Source organism: Papio anubis, chromosome 6 (genome assembly GCF_008728515.1).
Source record: "Papio anubis isolate 15944 chromosome 6, Panubis1.0, whole genome shotgun sequence".
Taxonomy (NCBI): Eukaryota; Metazoa; Chordata; class Mammalia; order Primates; family Cercopithecidae; genus Papio; species Papio anubis.
The window spans coordinates 77,423,989-77,435,656 of NC_044981.1; the positions used below are offsets into that span (position 1 = coordinate 77,423,989).

Genomic DNA, 11,668 nt, shown 5'->3' on the forward strand with positions numbered 1-11,668 from the left:
TGTGCCCGGCCATTGTTCATTAATTTAATTGCTTGGTTTTGGTTTATCTCCCCCTAGTAGAATAAAAACTTAAAGAAGGGATTCTGTCTTGTTCACTGCAATATCCCTAGCACCTGGATTACTGCCTGGCACATATCAGGCACTCAAAAAATATTTCTTGCAAATACCTCACAGATGGTATATTATTTAATACATATAACCTATGATTCTGTTAAGTCTTCTATTTACCAATGGGAAACATTAAAGCAAGTTCTTCCAGCATAGTAAGTAAAGCACCAGTATAAAAGAGCAATGGTTTAGCAACAACAGATACAGCAGAACTCCACAAGCATAAACAGTCTTTACCAGCCATGCATCCTGTCATGGAATCAAGAAGCCCCCAAAAATCTGCATGAGATAATCTGTCTCCATTCCAGCTTTTTGTAGGCAACAAGTTTCTGCTAAGGTTTTATATCTTTGGCAATAAGAAACTGACAATTTACTGTGCAATTTGGAAATGTTATAGCTGTAAAGTTTTATCAAATGCAAATTCACTTAAAATGTGTGTGGTTTCTTCCTGATAATCCATAATACCTGAAGTGCTACAGCTGGCATCAGAGATGGAACTGACATGAAGACACCTATCACTGCACCCCTTCCAATTAAAGAAGTGTTGCAAGGTCAAAGGAAAAAAATATGCTGAACAAAAGCAGACAGCCTACCAACATGAGAATGCTGAAGGGTCAATACAGGATTTAGGGGAAAACCATCAGTGGAATACATCCACTGTTACATATCTATCACTGATCAGCAAGGCTCTGACGCCAATAAGACAGTCAAGCTAAGGGCAAGGTGGCAAAGGCACAATTTCCAGGCTTCTATTAGCCAAGGTGGTTGGAGTGATTGAGGATTTCAATGGGGCAATAAAATCCCACAGGGAGGAAAGGACCAAAATTCAGTACATACCATAACTACTTCAAACTGTAGCCCTAAATGCTAACACCTAAATGGCAACCCCTAGGATGGCAGGAAACCAAACCCAGGGACCTTCTCAAGCTCAACAGGGTTGGCAGTCATCCAACTTTCCAGTAGAAACTGAAAAAAAAACCCAAGGTTTTACAGTTGGAAAAGGGTAAGAATGGAGCTGACAGATGCTTTAACTCTTACTAACCTAGGTTTCCCTATAATGACAATACGGAAATTAAACAGATACCCCAAGGTTTCAGATATAAGAGGAATCAGTTCTACCATTAACAAACTTAAAAACGCTTTTCTTCATGGAGAGTCCCTGGGGAAAAAAAAAATAAGGAAAGGGCTATTATTATTCTCTTTTTATAGACAAAACTGAAGTTCAAGATTTAATAACGTGTCCACGATGATTCAGTAAGAAGTAGTAGTAGCAGTAGTAGTAGTAGATCAGTAGGGAGTTTAACTCCAAAAAAGAATATTTTACTATTAGTATATAATTAAAAATTATTCTGATCAGTAAATGTTACTACATAAAAGCCACTATAGAAATATTTTTTAAGTCAAAATTAAATGAAGACACTGAAGATAAGCTTCTGAATTTGACCAGAAGTTCCTTAAGGCCCAGAAATGTTTTTTTCTTTTCCAGGTCCTCCGCAAACATGACAAAAAAATTGTTAAATTTAAGGCCGGACACGGTAGCTCACGCCTGTAATCCCTGCACTTTGGGAGGCCGAGGCAGGTGAATCACTTGAGATCAGGAGTTCAAGACCAGCCTGGCCAACATGGGGAAACCCCATCTCTACTAAAAATACAAAAATAAGGTGGACATAGTGGCACGTGCCTATAATCCCAGGTACTGGGAAGGCTCGGGCAAGAGAATCACTTGAACCTGGGAGGTGGAGGTTGCAGTGAGCTGAGATCACACCACTGCACTCCAGCCTGGGTGACAAAGCGGGATTCCGTCTCAAAAAAAAAAAAAAAATTGTTAAATTTAAAACTTATGACTTCTTACAGTGAGTTTCTAATTTGCATTCATTAGTGAAATGACATTGGAGTGCATCTCAAAATACTTTATTATTTGCCTAGTCAGTACAACACACCTAATCTACTATAAAGAAAATTTTAAATAAATTAAGCAATTTTAAAGACTAGTGTTTTTTCTTTTTTTTTGTTTTGAGACGGTGCCTTGCTCAGATGCCCAAGCTGAAGTGCAGTGGTGCGATCTCAGCTCAAAACAACCGCCACCTCCCAGGTTCAAGTGATTCTCCTGCCTCAGCCTCCCAAGTAGCTAGGATTACAGGCATGTGCCACCGCACCCAGCTAATAATGTTTGTATTTTTAGAAGAGACAGGGCTTCACCATGTTGGCCAGGATGGTCTTGAACTTTTGACCTCAGGTGATCCACCCACCTTGGCCTCCCAGAGTGCTGGGATTACAGGTGTGAGTCACCTCACCTGGCTATCAATTTCTCTTTTTGAGACAGTCTCACTCTGTCGCCTAGGCTGGAGTGCAGTGACACAATCTTGGCAAACGGTAACCTCTGCCTCCTGGGCTCAACCGATTCTCATGCCTCAGCCTCCCAAGTAGCTAAGACTACAAGCACACGCCACTACACCTGGCTAATTTTTGTATTTTTAGTAGAGATAGGGTTTTATTACGTTGGCCAGGCTTGTCTCGAACTCATAACCTCAAGTGATCGACCCACCTCAGCCTCCCAAAGTGCTAGGATTACAGCACGAGCCACCACACCTGGCCTCATCAGTTTCTTTAGAACTTACAAACACCGTATGCTAACTAAACAGGAAATGAAACATACTACTCAAAAATACAATTCCTAAATAATGTTCAACAACTAGTGCCCTTTTAAAGTTAATAATATAGTTATTTAAGAATAAACCATTTTAAAATACTAAAAAATATTGTTACGAAAATATAAAATGGGATGCCATTAGACTGGGGCAGCTCTAGCACTTTAAGTTCATCTGTAAGTAAACAGAAAACCAGTAAACAGTAAAATGAAACTAGAGTCTTTACTAATCAGAAACTACCAACTAACCTCTAACTAAGGTCTTTCCAATCTAACCAATTAAATATATTTTCTTTGTCTTTCTTCTTCATCGGCCTATGAAAGCTCACTGCTCAGGCTGCAGCACAGCTCTCTGAGCCTCTTCTCGTTCTGAACGCTGCCTGATTCATAAATCATTCTTTGCTCAAATAAATTTTGCTTATTTAATGTAAAGCATTTCCTTTAATAATGTATAATACTCATCAAATGATGTATAGAATTTAGTTCAAAATTATATGAGATGTACAAATAACATAAAATTGGCCAACAGTTCATTATATATAGTAAGCTTTGATAAATGTTTAAAATTTTACATCATAAAAAAGTTAAGTAAAAGGATATATGGAGTTTTAATTCCAAAGATCAGTTACAGTAGTAAGCGACAGCAAACAAGTAAGAAAAAAGGCAAATCTTTTCCAAAAAGCATGTAGGAGGTATGAAAATGATTAAGAAAAACATATTCCAGACTAAATATGTTTAAAATAAACAAATGACACTTACCTTCAAGAGAGACCAAACACAATCAATATGTCCATAAAAAATGCTTCTGTGCAATGCTGTCCATCCAGACTCTTTGTCTTTCACCAACAGATCCACTCCTTTCTGAATAAGCCAATCTAACACTCCTTTCTTTCCACAGGAGGAAACAAGGTGGAGAGCATTCCGGCCAAAAACATCCTTGATAGTTGCAGCATTGTAACAATGACTGGAGAGAAAGGCCTTAATCTGGTTTTCGCTCCCCTTTGTTACCACAGAAAGGACATCCAAAGCATGCTTCAGGGATCGACACTTTGATGTGCAGTCAGGCATGGGTGAATTCATCCTAATTGTTTTTATACCGCTTACTTCAGAATCGTGAAAACTAATTTTAAAAAATGAAAAAGCCAGGACACAAAGGTGCTATTGAGGAAGAGTTACCGAGAATAAATAACCTTTTTAGGATAATTTAAATCCTCACGACAATAGTATAAAACTATTTATCTTTATACAACTTTTTGGCACTTAAATCAAAAAAATTATAAATAGCTCTATAAAGTTCATATCAAATACAAGTTCTTCATTTAAAAAAATTCCACAGTTTATAAATTATTCCTGGAGTCAAGCACCAAGGGGGAGTGAGGAGGGGAACTCCCCCTCCACACTGTCTGATCCTTTTAAATATCCATAATTGCAAGGGTGACCTATGAGAGAAGAAGAGAAAATAAAAATTCAAAATCTGTCTCTCGCTCTCCTTGAGTACTTTAGAACACAACTACCTCCATATTTAGATACCCTTAACCCATTTATGCTTAGTGTTCCATTACTGGAACACTAAGGTTGCGGGAGTTATTTATATCCTAATGCTCAAGGTCATCGCCAAGGTCTCATTTTTCACAAAAAAATCTGCAACCTCTGGCATAAACAGGTTAATTCATTTTTTTCTTAAATCTATCGACCTTTCATATTTATGGTACCTATATTTATATCAATCATCCTTACTCCATTTTTCCACTCTCATGTTTAAAGTTAGTTAACCTATATTGGTTGTACTCTAGAGTTTCTCTCTTTCCTTCCAGTCCTTCATTCCTTCTATGCTGTATTTTTACACTCTACTAGTTATGTCCCCACAAGCTTTGAATACGCTTAAATCTACCATCTTTCTAAGAATCCCATCCCAAACCTATACCCCCTAAAACTATATCACCACCACCAACACAACAATAACCAACACTCTCATCAGTTATTCCGTTTTTACTAAGTACCCAGGCACAGTGTTAACATTGTTACTTCTGCCTGAAAGATCCTTCATCATAAGAAGAGATAATTAAAGGTATTCAAACAACTGGATAGCTATCTTTAAAAAAACAACTTTAGATACTGTACTTACTTTAAATCTTATACCAATATAAATTTTAGATGGTTCAAAGGCAAACAAAAAAACGAAACTACGAAAGCACTGGATGAAAACACAGAAGGTTCTTTTTTTATAATCACAGAGTACAAAACACCTTTTTAAGTAGGATCTGAAATCCAAAAGTCATAAAAGATTAATTCAATAGTTTAAAAATTACATAAAAATTTTTAAAGACAAAAGGAGAAAATTTTCCCTCAATATATATGGTCTTTTTAGTTCTTCCTTAATGTATAGTCTTTGGGAGCAGAGAAAATCAGCTATAAGAAGACTATTCAGAAGGACATACATGAGTTTACTATATGTACAGGGAAAGCTTCTATGTATTAGAGAGAAGTATGAAATATTCTAAATCTGTATTTTCCCACTCCCACTTCATACCACACCAAGAGTCAGAAATCTGAGATCTAACTAGTTTTCTGATCTTAAACTATTTTGATTTCGCCACCTGGAAATGAAAACATTGAACTAGATGATTATAATTCTGTCTATTAGGTTGGTGAAAAGTAGGTGCTGGTTTTGCTATTAAAAATAACGGCAATGGCCAGGCGCAGTGGCTCACGCTTGTAATCCCAGCACTTTGGGAGGCGGAGGCGGGCAGATCACCTGAGGTCGGGAGTTTGAGACCAGCCTGACCAACATGGAGAAACCCTGTCTCTACTAAAAATACAAAATTAGCCAGGCGTGATGGCACATGCCTGTAATCCCAGCTACTCAGGAGGCTGAGGCAGGAGAATCGCTTGAACCCGGGAGGCAGAGTTTGTGGTGAACCAAGATCGCACCATTGCACTCCAACCTGGGCAACAAGAGCAAAACTCTGTATCAAAAAAAAAAAAAAATTAACGGCAATTACATTTAAGAGTCCGATCCCAAACCTATACCCTCTAAAACTATATCACCACCACCAACACAACAACCAATCCTCTAAAAGTAATGGCAATTATTTTTAATGGCAAAACCTGCAATGACTTTTGCACCAACTTAATAGCTCCAGATCTGTTTCTACTAATCTATACATTGTGTAATTTGATATAGTCCTCATAAAAATCATCCCCCCCTTAAAATGTTGATTTGAACAACAACAAAATAACAGAACCAAATAAAAATGTGTTTTGAGGTCAGGCACGGTAGCTTACGCCTGTAATCCCAGCACTTTGGGAGGCCGGGGTGGGCAAGAGATCAAGACAATCCTGGCCAACATGGTGAAACCCCGTCTCTACTAAAAATACAAAAATTATCTGGGCATGGTGGCGCACGCCTCTAATCCCAGCTACTTGGGAGGCTGAGGCAGGAGAAACGCTTGAACCAAGGAGGTGGAAACTGCAGTGAGCCGAGATCCCGCCACTGCACTCCAGCCTGGGGACAAAGCAAGCCTCTGTCTCAAAAAAAAAAAAAAAAAAGTGAGCCGGGCACAGTGGCTCATGCCTGTAATCCTAGCACTTTGGGAGGCCGAGGCGGGTGGATCACGAGGTCAGAAGATCGAGACCATCCTGGCTAACACAGTGAAACCCCGTCTCTACTAAAAATACAAAAAAAAAAAAAAATATTAGCCCGGCATGGTGGCGGGCACCTGTAGTCCCAGCTACTCAGGAGGCTGAGGCAGGAGGATGATGTGAACTCAGGAGGGCGGAGCTTGCAGTGAGCCAAGATCACACCACTGCACTCCAGCCTGGGCGAGCAAGACTTCTATCTCAAAAAAAAACACAAACAAACAAAAAAGTATTTGGTAGCAAAGAGGAAAAAAAGGTACCAATTCTCAAGTAGTTTAAAAGGTTAAAAATGGAAAGCATGATACTGTAGTTCCCCATTATCTATTTGCTTTTTACAATTTCTATTACCCACAATCAACCACAGTCCAAAAATATTAAATGAAAACTTTGGAAATAAATAATTTATGATTTAAATTGCATAACATTCTGAGCAGTATGATGAAGTCTCATAGTGTCCCACTCCAAACCACTCCACCTCGCCTGAGACATGAATCATCCATTTGTCCAGCATTGCCATACTGTACATGCTACCAACTCGATAGTCACTGAGAGTAGCTCTCTTGGTTATCAAATTGTAAAAACATAGCATATAGAGGGTTCAGTACTCTCCGCAGTTTCAGGCATCCACTGGGGGTTTTAGAATGTGTCCTTGAATAAGTAGTGACTATTTATTGCATGTGGCAAAACAGTTCATCCAGTTAACTTCACTCTTCTAAAGCTCTAAAATCCCACCATCTTTGTATTTTCAGTGTATGCATAATACCTGGAAGGAACTACTTATTGGTGAATCCCTCAAACCTTACATTAAAGAATTAAGATGCAACAGAAAAGAATTGCTTAATTCATTAGTATATATAATTTAAACACTTAAAAGGGAAAACAAGAATGTTAAAAAGTTATTCCATACTATCATACACAGAAAGCAGCAACTACAGAATACTATGAACATAAACATGGAAACGATTAAGAGCTACGATTTCTTAGAGTTTCACATATATAGATTCAAATATAGCAATGTCAGCTGTTATCAGTTATATAACTAAAAAATTACATAATCTCTCCAAGTTGTTCCTTCATCTGAAAATAGAGACAATTCACCCATTTCACAGGGTTACTATAATGATAAATGAAACTACCTAACATGGTACCTGGCACTAAATATGCATTCAACAAATGAGAGTTTTCATTACTATTGTTTCTTTAGTCACAAAAAGGTAATAAATTTTAATTCCAAAATTCATGTTTGAGCTTCATTATCATTGTTACCGCTTCTCCAAAGAAACCATTATTGCTAAAGTTACTAATGACCTCCAAATTACCAAACACTTTTGGATATTTTCAATTCTTATCTTACTTGCTTTCCCTGCTTTTATGTCTTTAAAACCTCTTTCCCTTAAGGAGTCTAAAAGAGATACTGGAAGGGCAGGAAGTCACAGAAGCATTTAAGCATGGTCTCTCTCTCTCTCTTAACCACTTCTTCCCAGGGCATTATCGCTTCCCTTGGCCTTCAAATACTGGCTTCTCTCAAATGATCCTCAGTCCTCTACTTCATATTCTCCCTGATAGTTTCAATCCTTTTCATGCTTTTAACTCTACCATACACATGATTATAAATCCCCAAATCTGTCTCTTGCTCACATATTTGTCCTAAATTCCAGGCCCATATTTCCAATGTCTATTGTACTTCTTATCTATGCATTCAAAAACTGCTTATTGAAGGGGGAAGAAAGCAAAGGAAATAAGCATTTAAACACCTAATACATACAGAATGCTTTACATCAGACCAGTCAAGTAAACCACCCAAATCATACCACCAGGAAAAGAGGGAGTCAGACTTCAAATACAGATCTGTTTAATGATGAGGTCCATGTTATTTCTGCTACGCTACACTGTCTTCTTCAGCACATCCACAGTAGGTCACAAGGCATTGGGAATACGAAAATAATTAGGACCTAAATATTTTAGATAAAATAAAATACAGGTTCATGGATAATACTCAGGTGGATGCATAGCTAGTTAAACATATGTACTAACTGAACAAAACTTATGATCTATTACACAGTTCCTATTATCAAAGGGTCACAGTTTGGTATAAGAGAGTAATTTTATACGGTCGAAGAGGACGACCATCCCCGCTAGAGGAGGGCCAGTCTTCAGTCAATGGTATACGAGTAGCTGCACTCCCCTGCTAGAACCTCCAAACAAGCTCTCAAGAGAGTAATTTTATTTAGGCAAGTAACTAAAACATATCATGATTATAAACCTATGGTCAAGATAAAACAAGTGACACACAGGAATGAGAAGTGCAGAAGAGGGGTCCAGGGAAGACTTTCTACAGGAGATATATAAACTATGTATAAACTAAGACTTAAAAGATGAGTACCGGCCAGGCACAGTGGCTCATGCCTGTAGTCCCAACACTTCGGGAGGCTGAGGCAGGCAAATCACTTGAGCCCAGTACTTTGAAATCAGCTTGGGCAACATGGTGAAACCCGTCTCTACAAAAAAAATACAAAAATTAGGCGTGGTGGCACGTCCCTGTAGTCCCTGCTACTCTGGAGGCTGAGGTGGGAGGATCACTTAAAATTGGTCAGTCAAGCCTGCAGAGAACCAAGATCATGCAACTGCACTCCAGCCCGAGCAACTGAGCGAGACTCTCTCTGGGGAAAAAAAAAAAAGAGTACCATATGCGATGGCCTGATAAATTCTGGGTGAGAGCACATTTGAAGCAGAGGGATAGTAAATATAAAAGAACTAGAATTACCTTGGTCCATTCCAAAATTTCTAAATAATTCAGAAGACAGAAGTGAGGCCTAACAACACACAAGGATAGACCAGATTTTGGACAGCCTTATGTGCCCTTCCTTAGAGATTAAAAAAAAAAAAAAGGGCAGGCAATCCAAAGACAAGATGTGGTAGTAATTCCCAGGTTTCTTGCTTGGATAACAGATAGAGAAACTAGAAAGAAGAGTAAGGGGTCAATACTTTGGAAGTCAGTAAAGCAAAACAAAACTAAACAACAGAACAAACACAAAAATTATAGGTGAAATTTTGTTTTATACATTATACATAGTGCTCTACATAAATATAATCCTTATTTCAGCCTTATTATTGCCCCTGTAAATGTGATCACTTTCATTTTCTGATGAGGAAATTCACATGAAAATTTTAAAAGCCTACCTAAAATAATATCAACAGAAAAGTGCTCTTGATCCCACCTATCCTAGGCTACCAAACTGCTCTCCCAAAAGGCAGTTAGAAAACTTTTAATGATAGTAGTATAATGTAGTAGAAAAAAGTACCATGGAATTCAATTCAAAATAATTGAATTCAAAAGCAGTTTGGTAGGGTAGCTGGAGACTCCGAAGCTTAAGATTCAAGCGATTCTGCCTCAGCCTCGCAAGTAGCTGGGATTACAGGCACACACTACCATGCCCGGCTAATTATTTTGTATTTTTGGTGGAGACGGGGTTTCACCATGTTGGCCTCGAACTCCTGACCTCAAGTGATTCGCCCGCCTTGGCCTCCCAGACTGCTGGCATTACAGGCATCTTTTTTTTTGCGGGGGGGGGGGGGGCCGGAGCCACACTCTGTCGCCCAGGATGGAGTGCAGTGGCACGATCTCCACTCACTGCAACCTCCACCTCCCGGGTTCAAGCAATTCTCGCTTCAGCCTCCCGAGTAGCTGGGATTACAGGCATGAGCCACCGCACCCGGCCTAAAAAATTTCTTGAAGTAAACTCTGGTTTGACTAAAGGTTTCTGCAAATATTTGCAAATGTAATTATTTTTAGAAATCAGTTCTGTCCTCATCTACCTTCCTTCAATTTCCAAAACAAATAAAAGTTAAGGAATTCAAAATACAAAAAGAGAAATGATCAAGAGGGGGCTGGCAAGTCTGTGAATTTACACCACTTTGTGGGCATTGAAACACTACTACTCATAAAAGTCACATCCTTTCAGTATTTCTGATAAATTTCAAATGGCCTACTTCGAGCATAAGTTACAAGGTGCTACATGAATCTCTGGCTAACACAGCCAAGTTTTATGAACTACGTTGGAAAATAGGAGTCAAGGACGGCCTGTGTTACCTAATTCGCAGCTGAACTAAAACTCTTTGAGCCAGACAGCTCTGCCTGTTACAAAAACAAAAGGCATGTCTTCTCTGTCTCTCTCACCACCCCCCACCACCCTCCAAAAAGAATCAGTTCCTTTTTACATAACAGTCAATGTCCACATATCAGAGTTCACCACCTGCTTCCCGACAGAGTCGGTATCCGCAGAGTGGACTCAAACTTGTGACTCCAGGAAGGGGATAAGAACATGAGCGCCCCTAGGAATGGCTTCAAATCCAAGACTCGAAGGAAAGTGACACTACACAACTATCACAACTAGGAAGGCAATGTCGCTGGAGGGCGTGTCCCGCAGGACGGGAGCTTAGCGCATCGCCGGGACAGGCCATTCATTAGCTAAGGGGGGCGGTAGGGACCCTGGCCACTCGGCCCTCTCCGCGCGGCCTCGCGCGAAGCCCGGCAGCCTCAGGGCCGCAGAGTCCCCTCCCTACGGTCCCCCCGCGCAGCCGTCCGCAGCCACCCGCACCCTCCGGAAGGCGAATACTCTCCCCCTGCCCCCGGACTGAAGGGAAGCCGCTCCGCACAGTCGGGCAGCGCCAAGCCCTCCCTCACCAGTCGCTAGATGAAACTGCGCCGGTGGATTCCGCAGGGTCCACACAGAGCCACACAGGGACTCATCCTCAGTGAAGGCAATAAGAGAAACCGAACGGCGCCAGAGGGGCCGGTCCCCAGAGCCGGGTCAGTTCGGCAGGCGGCTGCAACACAGCCGCGACTACAAGAATCGGGAAGGGGGATGTGGAGGAAGGGCCCGAGCGGGCGGTACTCAGTAATAAGGCGGGCGCTGATTGACTAGGGCTCCTGTATGTCTCTTGATGATTGGCTGGTGCTTGCCCAGAAGGTTTCGCGTGGCAGCACCTCTGCCATGGTCTTTTTCCCTGATGCCCCAAAGGAGCTTGACCTCGCCGGCCTTGGGGCGGCTGACTCAGGCCAGGGGCGGGGAAGGGAGAAAGGCCGCAGCGGGGGACTCTAGGCCAATAGCGGTGATGGGAGTGTCGCTTTCCAGGCCAGCCATCTCCTAGTTAGAAACGTCTCTCCAGGCAGCTGGAGACTCGGAGGGGAGGCTAAACCCGAGTGGAGAAGGAGACCTGGCCGGATGCCTTGGACACCCGGTCACTACGCAGCAGAAGCCAGGTGCATAGGCG

At 40.8% G+C, this 11,668-nt stretch overlaps 1 protein-coding gene across 2 annotated transcripts in view; it reads right to left on the minus strand.

The window, feature by feature from the left end:
- The window catches only part of IBTK (inhibitor of Bruton tyrosine kinase), a 78,396-nt gene extending 67,122 nt beyond the window's left edge, over positions 1 to 11,274 (minus strand). The window contains exons 1-2 of one of the 2 annotated variants that reach the window (XM_003897844.5): positions 11,079 to 11,274; positions 3,515 to 4,194 (exon numbers count right to left, since the gene is read on the minus strand). In XM_003897844.5, coding sequence (XP_003897893.2) covers positions 3,515 to 3,835 — 321 coding nt within the window. In that variant the 5' untranslated portion in view covers positions 3,836 to 4,194; positions 11,079 to 11,274. Of the gene's footprint in view, positions 1 to 3,514; positions 4,195 to 11,078 lie in introns of those variants that run through there. The other variant, NM_001302104.1, reaches the window with a different exon arrangement.
- Between the last annotated feature and the right edge of the window lie 394 nt (positions 11,275 to 11,668).